The 11,311-nt window shown below is 34.1% G+C and overlaps 2 protein-coding genes across 3 annotated transcripts in view; one reads left to right on the top strand and one right to left on the bottom strand.

Moving 5' to 3' along the window:
* Positions 1 to 66: 66 nt before the first annotated feature.
* Positions 67 to 4,472, bottom strand: LOC136413902 (high mobility group protein 20A-like). Its single transcript, XM_066397663.1, has 6 exons — positions 4,219 to 4,472; positions 1,509 to 1,668; positions 1,288 to 1,411; positions 1,097 to 1,221; positions 852 to 1,048; positions 67 to 797 (listed from the first exon to the last, which is right to left on the bottom strand). Exons 1-6 carry the CDS (start codon positions 4,388 to 4,390, stop codon positions 655 to 657), a joined length of 921 nt encoding a protein of 306 aa, XP_066253760.1. The 5' UTR covers positions 4,391 to 4,472; the 3' UTR covers positions 67 to 654.
* Positions 4,473 to 8,354: 3,882 nt separating this feature from the next.
* Positions 8,355 to 11,311, top strand: part of LOC136413866 (lachesin-like) — a 201,549-nt gene continuing 198,592 nt past the window's right edge. The window contains exon 1 of one of the 2 annotated variants that reach the window (XM_066397608.1): positions 8,355 to 8,463. The gene's annotated coding sequence lies outside the window, so the exon portion shown is untranslated. The remainder of the gene's footprint in view (positions 8,464 to 11,311) is intronic. The other variant, XM_066397610.1, reaches the window with a different exon arrangement.

The following is an 11,311-nucleotide window of genomic DNA, read 5'->3' as shown; positions in this document are numbered from 1 at the left end:
ACAATTGTTAAAAATATTATCCACATTATATGGAGTGCTTAAGAAGTACGTATCGGAGTATAGTATATGTTTATGAGAAGGTTATCGTATTTCCATATTTCAGACCAATAATGAACCTTGCTAGTACTCATCCTATATGAAAGTTGAAATTGCGAGAGTCATTGAAAATTATCTAGTCAAGAGAAACTGTTGAAATCATAATATGTACTTAATTCAAAATGTGTGTTATCTTTTAGGCCTTGAAGTAACTTAAATTTTTTTTTTCGATCGACGAAATTTTGGACTTCACATTATTTTAGGACCAATATCATTAACAGCTGTAGCAATTGATTCAAATGTTGTAGTTCACCCAATATGATCTTTAATGCATCATTAGAAATTATATAAACTTTTCCCATCTCGAGGCTTCAATTACAATTATATATTATTTTTAAATCTAAAACCAATTCTAGAATATTCCTACTGAATATTCGCTAATTCACGTTATAAAAGTACATAAATACCTACATAATTTAACTGACTTAAATTCAATAATTTATAATCAACTCCTCAACACAGCAAACTTGAATATCGACTCTTGGCTTTTTAAAACAGTTTCTTCACTTTTCTCTTCCGCTTCGATACTCTCGAAGGAGGCGGAGATGGAGCTGTTAGTCATCCATTGAACTCCAGCTTGGCTACTACATCTCGAACTGTATTCAACAGTTTGGTGTCTTGACTGTTATTTTCCAATAAAATGGTATGGAGATTCATCATGTAACTGTCTATGTTATGTAGTGTTGCCACATCTTTGATACCTAAACAGATAAAGTAGACAGTGAAGAAATGAATCCTCAACTCACCGTGAATACCTGGAAGCTTAACACATCCAAACCCATTAGTCAAGGATGTACGCAAATGGTCCAAATGTTTTTGCAGGGAAGCGTTAGTTTTGTCTTGTTGCACAATCTCTGTTTCAAGTTTCACTATGGCCGATTTCATGTTTTCGATGTGCTTTGATAATATGGCATTTTGTTGCTCATAGTCCGTATTAACTTTTCTTAGTTGCCTATTAATAATTTGTTGAATAATCGTTCACACAGAGATTGAAAATTACCTAAGCTCTGCATCTCTTGCCTTGTTATGATCCAGGAATTCTTCAGTGAAAATTGGAATGTCGAAATTTCCGAAATCCATATCTTGAGGTTCCTTAATTATAGATGGATATCCCTGATTGTTTATCTGTATAAATAATTCCAACCTAACGATTGTAAAATTAAACTAGTTGATACTTATTCATGCACTTACATTTGAAATGAGGCATTTATCAGTGTCTTTTTCCTTGCTTTCTTTAATTTTCTTTTCAGTTTGTTGTTGGGTGAACTGTTTATAAGCCTCTGTTTGTTTATATGCTTCATATTCTTTTGTGTACCTGATAAAATGGATACTTTAATTTCTAACAGAACTTTAAAGTTCTACTTGAAAATAATTTTTTTAATTCTTGTATAAAACAGATATATGATAAATACCTTTCTCTATCTTGTTCAGCCGCATCCAAATAATGCTGTTTTTTATCTACTGCTAAGTTGCTCCATTCACTAGCCAAAATTTTGGTAATTTCTGCAAATGATTGTGATGGATTTGCAGAACGTACTGCCTCTCTTCTGTCATTTAAATATCGAATGTAGCCTGGAAAGAAAGTTAATTGTCGGTAACACAAGTCTTTTCTATACAAACTTACTAAAATATATTTTATTTTGCATCTATTCTAGGTATTTATTATTTTTAATTAACATATAAGTACATTCACAGGAGAAATATTGTAAATTAAATATTCAAAAATAGAAAATTATTGAAGATCTGTACAGTATTGGCCAAAATACTTAGAATTTAGAATATTGCCCTGTTCTAATATAAACAAACCCATTAAAGCAAAAATGTCCTATTATCATTCAACAAAAATATAGTATTCACATTTTGTTCTTTGTATTCGTTTATAGAAAAAAAATACCGATCTGTCTTTTGTATTTGACAAAATGTTTGGAACTTGTTTTTATTATAATTTAAAAGCAATTTTTTTACATTAGTTTATTATTTTCTTGACCATTTAATTTTAACTTCTTGTTACGTATACTACTACCTATTTTTCAAATGGTAAAAGGCAAATCATATTCATTCGATTTAAGAAGCAGAATTATTCAGTTTTATAAGTGAGACACATTGTAAAAGATATTTCTATTAGACTGAATATTCCAAAAAATACTGTATCGCGTATTATTAAACAATTTATAGTGTACGGTCATGTTATCCCAAGAAAAGTTACAGCCAGATGTAAAAAGACTACCAGACAAATGGATAAAAAAATTATCAGCATTGCCAACAGTGATCCGTTTCTGTCATCATCAAAAATTTTGCAAAAAATATAAATGGATGCACATTCAGAAATATCATTGAGAATTATATAATATTATAATATAAGAATATAAGAAGGCTGTTAGAAGGTGATCTAAGATCCTACTGCCCAGCAAAAAAACCATTATTACAGAAGAACATCAAAGCACATTTACAGTTTGCACTTGATCATATTCACTGGACAGTGCATGATTAAAAAAAAATTATTTTTAATGATTAATCCAAATGGAACCCTATTTTCAGTGACTGTATAGTCCATGTAAGATGTTCAAAGGGCCAAAGACTAAATAAAAAATATATGAAACTTGCCGTTAAACATGATGGAGGAAGGGTATTAGTATTATATATAAATGGATAGATTCATGTATCAGAATATATTGAAAAATATAATGGAATCCTATTCATTTGAGTTATTCTCAGTCAACTTTATTTTCCAACACAACAATGATCCTAAACATTTTGCAAAACTAGTGAAAAAGTGGTTAGATCAAGAACAAGTGTGTACCATGAAGTGGCCTGTCTAAAGACTGGATTTAAATCCAATCAAGAATTTATTGGACCTTGTAGATCATATGATCTGAACAGAGAAGTTTATTAGAAATGGAAATAAACTGTTTAAAAGGTTCACACAAGTTTGGCATCAAGTTGATTGGTGACTAAGTGAAGAAATAATAGAATGAATGCCTAGGAGCATGGAAAAGTGATCAAGGTAAAGAAATATCACACCAAATACTAAAGCTTTTTTAGTTTTTATTATTAACAATGAGATTTTTTAATTTAATTAATTAGGTGTTAACAATTTTATCCAGTTATTATTGAATCTTTTTTTTTGCCATAAACATAAAATTTTGTAAGAGGCATTTTTTTATTTTGTTATGGTTAAAGTGTATTTTTAATAAGAGTAAAACTATGATAAAACAATTTGTTAATATTTATCAAATTTTCAATTCATGCAAACTTTAAAGAAATTCCAAGTATTTTGGCCAATACTGTAGGTACAGGTTGTTCAATGTAATATGATCTTTCTTTTTATTTTTCACTTAAATGTTAAAAATGGAACTTTTCTACATGAAAAAGTCATTCATGGTTCAAATCACTAGGAACATCAATGAAGATTAAACCAAACAATTTTTATACCCAAAAACACCTTATTTTGGTTAATTTCCCATGGTTTGTGATAGTGTATACGACCTATCTTTGTGGGTGTAATTCCATATTAGCAAAAAGGGTAAAAGTAAAAATTGGGCGTTTTAGGAGTCGAAGAGTATTGTTTTTTTGGAAAATTCTGTAACAAATAAATAGGAGCTCAAAGTAACATATTTATAAAAACAACAATTGAGATTTTATATTTTGGTGAGAAAATCTACACACAATGATTTTGTCACATTGGTCCCTTTGTATGTACACTGTTTAGCATATCTGATTAATTCTTAAATTTCTTGAAAATTCCACAGAATTATTCATTTTATAATTAGATTAGTTCAGGACGGGAACTCTAGCAGTTTAGAGATAGTTGCCTGTATTATTCCTAACATGCTTAAAGCTGGAAAATATTTTCCAGGCCAATCAGAAAATTGGTAGGACAATGGAAAAACTAAGTAAATCCATATTAATGTTACTCGTTCAAGTAGTAAAATTTTTACCTCTTCAGAAAAAATCTTTTGCAAAGATCACAACAAAAACATTTTTGCATTTAAAATAAATAATTCCATTATGTGAGTATTTATTAATAGGACTTTGTCATGTGAGTTGAATTCTTTTCTTGATATTATGAAAGCTCAAAAAAAGTATACAGCTCTATCATAGAATCATATGTATACAACCTACCTGTCAAGGGCTGCCTTGGGGCTGTGGTATCCTTAGGCTTCTTGCGTTTTTTGGCCTTTGGAGTCTTAGGTTTCAAATTTTCTACAGGAATATTATCTTCTGATTTCTCATTTTTCTTCGTCTTGCCAGGACTACTCTCGGCGCTTTCACTGTTTTCCGGCGCTTTTTCCATGTTATAGCAGACTTTTCAATGAAAACAGACACCCAAAAATTACATAATTCGCTGGTGAAAAAGCTAATGAACTATTAACGTTAAATTTAATTATTTAATTTTGACAATAAATAACCGCATATAATTAAAAACAAAAAATAAAAAAACAACTTCTGACTTTCCGGTGACCGATGACATACAAAGACCTGTTCAATGTTAATCCTGGTAAGGCCATGAACACTAGTTGAATTAGACAGCAAGATGCTATTTTTGTCAATCAATAATTAAAAATTTAAAAATTTGCAGATTCTGATTACCCACGGCTGCTACTTCTTTCCTATTACAGCAATATCAATTTCAAAACCAACTTAAATTTGTCTAAAATAAAAATATAAAAATATGGCCCCAGAACAGTCTGCTCCTCCCTGATTAATTTCTTTAGAATTTTTAATGTTTACGCTAAAGTAGGTTTAATGAACATGAAGTCGACAATATAAATATAAAACGGAAACTTGCAAGCAAACCTGCTGTACAATTATTCAGTTGATTGCAATTGAATATTGCAGATAGAAAGAGAATGAAATTGAATATAATACCAAATGCAAAAACCATACAAAAAAAAACAGATAATCGAAGAAATTAAACAAAAAACGAGATTTTTGTGTTTGATATGCGAGTCACAGTTAACATATGGGATAAATGGACTTGAGAGTAGTCATAAATTCTCCACTGAAATGTACATATATGCACTCCTTATAAGCCTTCAATTACCTTGAAACCTAGCTAGTGTGTCATGAATGTGCACCTCCTCCTAAATGAGGATATAAGGAAATGAGTAAACCAAAAAATGAGGAAATTAGTAAAGGCTCCTCCCAATATTTCACTGTGCTCAAACGGTCAGCACTCTAACTTAGAAACAGGCAGGAATAAAGGGATGAAACTGCCCTTAAACCATTGCGTCAATTGATGCGTAAAAGAGAATCTCTAAAGCCTTAAGACACACATCAGAGGCGTCATGTAAACGATGCTTTGTTTAATAGACGATAAAGAGGAATTCAAGCCCTTTAAACTGTCAAATAAGCTGATACGCAAAAGAGAATCTGTTAATTCTTAAATCACATCAGAGGTAAAACGGCTCTGTTTTTCTCGTAAAACCTTCTTACTAATGTATCAAATAAATTAGTAAGTATGAGCCTACTTTTCGATAACTTTAACACATCAAAAACCATGTTAACTAGACCCGCTTTACTCGGCTCATAACTTCACATCTACATCCTGTCGATGGTACCACTAAATTGTAGAGCACCCTTCTCTTCCATGATATTCTAGAACTCCTGATCTACTTCTTTGTATCCAAATAAATGTTGGGCCTCTTTGTCCCTCTCATCGACCTCAGCATTTTTATAGAACAGGCATGTATATATTGAGTATGATTATATTAGGATTTTGTAAGAGGAAGAAATCCTCGACAAGATTTTTTCACCTTGAAAAGGGCTTTAGATTACAATTCCAGCCTATCGATATAATGATCATTTGGAGAGGTATGAGGACCATTGGTACCTACGTGTTTTATTAACTTTATAGGTGCTAGGTCACTACCCGGTTTAAGATGATCAATATTAGAGCCGTATTCTCCACTCACCCGGTTTTCTATCAGAATTTAAATAGTTCAGGTTACGCAAGTGATGCTAGCAGGATGAAGAACTATTCGGGAAATGCCAGTCATCATCGATGGCACAGATGTGCAAAACCTGCAAAACGTAAAGTACTTAGGGCTACACATTGATAAGAATACAAGAATGAAGAAATACATGAAGGATATGTGTAAAAAGAGCCATCGTTCTATCAGTCTGATGGCAATCATCACTCCAAACAGTGAAGGTCCCCTACAATCAAAGAGAAGATTGCTGGTGAAAGTCATCTTGTTCACATCGTTGTAAGGTGTACTCATATGAAAGGATGAGATCAGAATAAATACCTACCGATCCTTCCTGGAGGTTGTGAATAAATGAAAGGCCATAATGGTTTCCTCGGAGTATCACATGGTATATTGCAGATAATAGAAAGGGTTAAGCACTACGGGAAAACAACGGCGGGAAATGTGGCTCACAGAAACGAGTTAATGAAACAGTGGCAGAAAAACTGGAACCGTAATAAGGGCTCGGCAAAGGTCTTCATCAAGTAAATAGTCAGAAGGAAAAATCGCAAATAGGGTCAGACGAACTACTTTTTTACGTAAACGTTGACGGAGCATTGTATTTTCGGCGCATATTTTCACAAAATCAAAAAGAAGGCAAATCACACCTTCTGGTATTGTGAGGAAAAGGACGATGCCCGTTATACTATCTTCTGTTGCGAAAACTTTGCAATGGAAAGAAGAAAAGCGGCGGAAAGGCGGAGTGAATTGGTCAGGATCAGAAACGGGTCAGACCTAATGCTAAGACCGGAAAAGGCCTATAATAATCTGAGTGACACGATCGTCCGCTTAATGAAGAGGAAGTTGGGCTTCGAAAGAAGCCAAGAACGGAGGTAATTTCACCACCCCCACCTGATTTTATGCCTGACGGTGATTGCCGAAGTGGACAAGGGTGAAGAACGGGAAGGGTGTTTAGTGTGTATTTTCTAAAATCTTTAGGAGGAATCCTATACTCGGAGGTCGAGTATCACCCACAATGCTAATGGCCTTCAGTTAGTCCTTAACACGTTGACTGCGTAAGACGCAGATCTGCGTCTGGTCACGACTTGTCTAGACACGACGGACGCGGATTCGCGTCCTAGGCAGGCTTGTATTCAATGCGTCATTATAGATTTAGGGCTTGCATTGAACGCACGAAATTTAATTAGCGCATAACTAAAGCATTATTTACATATTTATTTATTATTATTATCAAACATTATTTTTATTTTGTTTTTCAACTCCGATGCTGATAACGGTGATTCGTGTCCCAGTTCTAAAAACTGTTAAATCAATTAATTTGGCCATGTATACCATACGTTGATATATTGTGGTCATACGAACTCTCTCTAGCTAAAAGTCTATGCCGCATCTAGCGCGCGTGTACTTATAGTGACTCGCAGTCAACGTGTTAACGAATTCATCTCATCTGCTAAAAAAGGTTAGTTTAGGTTAGTTCAAATTACTTCATGTTAATTTCCCTCCATTATAAGTGATGTTTTACAGGGGTTCCTGGTGGAAGAAACGGGAAACCCGAGATGTTTTAGTGGGTAAGTGCATGGGGAGACTTTTACCTACCACACATTTAGCCACAATAAGGCCGAAAGTGGCGGGAGAAGAGCGCCCAGGGGAAATCTCACACTACCTGACCGCCAAAAGACCAGAGCGGGTGTTTTGGGAAGATTTCATCTTGTGAAAAAAACATGTTAGTTCATGTTTTTGCCACGTTTTTTATTAATAGTTTTCTTTCATAAAACGGTGACGTATTTTGCTAGAGAGTAAACTTTCACGTGATTGAATTTTCAGAAAGTAATTTATTTTTGCCAATGCTCGCTCTCAATGCTTGAAGCGCTGTAAACTGATTATGCGTTTGTCTTTTCCCATTTTCTGGTATTTCTGAGATTAAGATTAAGAAGAGACGAGGACCATGCACCGAAAATTGAAAATCAAGTAGTGGGAGTGTTCTGCTTCCGGGATGCTTATTCGCCGCGTGAGCAGCGAATTTAAACTAAATCACTCAATTGTTCTGAAAGATATTCTTCAGCTGTACAACCAAAATGATCCTAAACATGCGTAAAATTGTATCCCTGAATCTGGTTCTAAAGATTTTACCAAACCATCAATCTTTAATCTTTCTCTAGCAGTTGAAAACGCTGACATATGCAATACCTCAATTGGCAACTTAAAATATAGGGAAAGGTGCGGATAGGAAACATTGAAGAAGGGCTGAAAGGCGCAATAGAGAGCGCGTTAAGGCAGGCTGCATGCGGAGAAGTGAGAGGCGAAGCGCCCTTTAGTTATGGTCCTGCCGTCGCGACGGCCGTCTGCTCTAATTTCCCGGCATGCGGCATTTCGAAATCCCTGTGAGTGAAAACTACTTTCGATTTCCCTTTGAGCACTGAAAAGTTCCCTTTTGTTGGTAAGTTAAATAAGCTGTTTTGGGTTCATTTAGTTGACAGATTTTGAGAATTAATTATTGGGAATGGTAATTTGTTTAGGGCCTGGGGCAAGTTCTGAGTGTTGAGTTAAACTCAATCATAGGCACATTTTTAAGTAGGGATTTGAGGTTTATTGTGCTCCTTGCTTTGGAAAGAAAGGGAGGAGGAGTGCTAAAGACTGGAGGAGAAGTTTAATAGACGTCTAAATTAACAAAATTTTCAAGTGGGACAGATAAACTGAAGCATTGCGCCATCAAAATTTTACGAGCCCACTTAGACTTTAACAATATTGTTGCTCCTTATTTCAGTTTCATTTTATGTTCCGGAGTTTCCAATAATAATTTACCAGTTTCCATAAAGCAACCGTAACGGGATGCTCTTAATCAACAATAAATCTGACATAATAGCTTGGTAATAAAGTCGCTGAAGGAAAATGAAGACATCCCAAAAGAAAAATGCAAACGATAAATAAACTTTTAGTGGACCAGTTTGAAATATATCGCAATCGCGGAACGGGGATTATATTTCATTTTAAACACCGCTTCCTCACTGTTCGTTGAACATAAATGGGCAGTCCAGATAACAACACAATTAACCACTGTCATATCACATCATAAAATAAAACCCCCACGAAGATTCGGGTACAGCGCCACTGGAAAGTATAATAGTTTCAATGGTTCAACCAAAAACAATGGAGACCATTTTGCTGCCCGGTTCCAAATATTTAATTCTTTTGTTAAACATGTTTTTATTTGCTTTAGTTACAACTTTTAATTAATTACTTTACTTAACAAGTCGTAATAACCTTTTCCCTCTCAAGTCGCTGGATGGATCGAGCGAACGATTTGGTGAATGAAAAACTTCCCTTTGGTCTTTTTCGATCAATGCTTTTTGGCATTTGTTGGTTCAACCGAAACCCCCGAAATACGCTAACGTCCGGAGTTTTAAGCTACGAGTCTCTTGTTATCCCTTGAAAGCCTCTGTAAAATTCCGTCACAATTATGCAAAAATCAATTAAAAATTTCTAAAAAAGTTCTCGATGCTTCAATTCCCTCAAATTTGGGGGCTAAATAAAATTCCAAACGCCTTCTAATATTTATTAAAAGTATTTTAAAAAGCTTCAAAATCGCTGAAATTAATAAAATCATTAAATCTCTTTAAAGGCTTAAAATTTCAGGAAAGCACAAGCCAAAATTAGTATTTTTCAATTGCGTTATAGCATTGAAAATATATTTTATCCGAAAAGGTACGGGAACATACACCCCGCATGGAAAAATGCACTTTTTATTACTCCCCATGAAACTCAGCGTCAAATAATAAGTTTCGTCAATTACACGTCCCTAAATGCGTTTTCCCGTGTTTGGCTTAGTCTCATACAAACATAACAAAAATGCTATTTTTCGGACCCCTAATGAATAATACTCTCTCCCGACTTCTGATGGCACTTTGCGGAGACTTTCTCGGAAGGAACTCGATGGAATTCTCTTTTAGTTGATAACCTTTCCTTCTTAGACGCAATTGTGGATTTATGAAGCTAAAGCTCAGTTTTGCTAAATTCGGCAGTCGTATATAGGGTGTCCCACTAACAATTTATCCTCACCTAAGTCCTTTATTTTTGACATTAGAAAAAAGGTTCGGATGGGATCTCCTCTTCATTTTAAGAGTAGAACTTAAAAATTGTCTCCCCCGCATGTTCCGTCTTCTCGCCCATAGCATAAACTTTCTTATTTTAAATGGCATTTTTGGATTTTTCTTTAGATTTTATGGTCAGTTTATTTAAGGTGTCTTATCCTTAAAATTTACCGTTTTCAAGTTATTCGAAAAATTTTGAAAATGTTGATAGCTGCGAGGTCTCACGGAAATCGGTATTATTTTCTAACCCCTACGAATTTCGGAATCGGCCTTTTAGGGCAAAGAAAGGACCTAATAAGCTCTTTGAATTTGAGAAAAAGTCTTCCACAACCCTCGATATACGCTTCCAAATTTGTATGATTTCAAACTTCAATAACTTGTTTATTTCAAATGAAATATCCCAATTTTCTCGACGGCAGCATGTTCGGAATTCAAAAATTTAGATGTAGAACGATTGGAAAATCTTTCGCGATACATTTTAATATTTCTTTGAGTTATTTATCAAATTCGAAATAAATTTGAAACATATCCTGTTTTTTTTTCGAATAAATTATATTGGGAGGCATTTTGACAAATATGTATAAACATTAAACAGTACAAAAAATGTGTTATAAAAGTTTTCGAATCATCGTCGTTATTCTTTTTCTTTATGAAATATCAAAATTTGTAACATAATTCGTGACGTCATCATCAATATTTATACTTTAGCCATAAAAGGGAGCAAATCTCGAGAACTTAGAAACGACTGGGTTTAGAGATAGGGTCATGCTAATAAAAGTTGTAAATTTTTGAATTCTGAACACGATACGTCGAGAAAATTGGGACATTCCATTTGAAATAAACAAGTTATTGAGGTATGAAATCATGCAAATTCGGAGGCACATTTCGAGGGGAGTGGAAGACTTTTTCTCAATTCCAAATACTTCAAAATGAAGCTTAGTAAATTTTTCCTTAGCACTAATTGGCCAATTTCGAAATTCTCAGCGCCTAGGGAACAACATCGATTTCTATGGGACTTTGGAGCTATCAAAATTTTTAAGTTTTCTGGAATAATCCCGAAAACGGTATATTTTAAAGATAAGACACCTTATACAGGGTGTCCTGAAATTAAGTAGCAATCATTTGAGGACTAATTCTATGACCAAAAATATTAAGAAAAATTCCTATAAACATAGGGCGGCAAATGGACACTAAGAG

Source organism: Euwallacea similis, chromosome 15 (genome assembly GCF_039881205.1).
Source record: "Euwallacea similis isolate ESF13 chromosome 15, ESF131.1, whole genome shotgun sequence".
In the NCBI taxonomy this organism is placed as follows: domain Eukaryota; kingdom Metazoa; phylum Arthropoda; class Insecta; order Coleoptera; family Curculionidae; genus Euwallacea; species Euwallacea similis.
The sequence above is the reverse complement of the archived record's forward strand: the minus strand, read 5'-3'. Positions and strand labels throughout refer to the sequence as shown.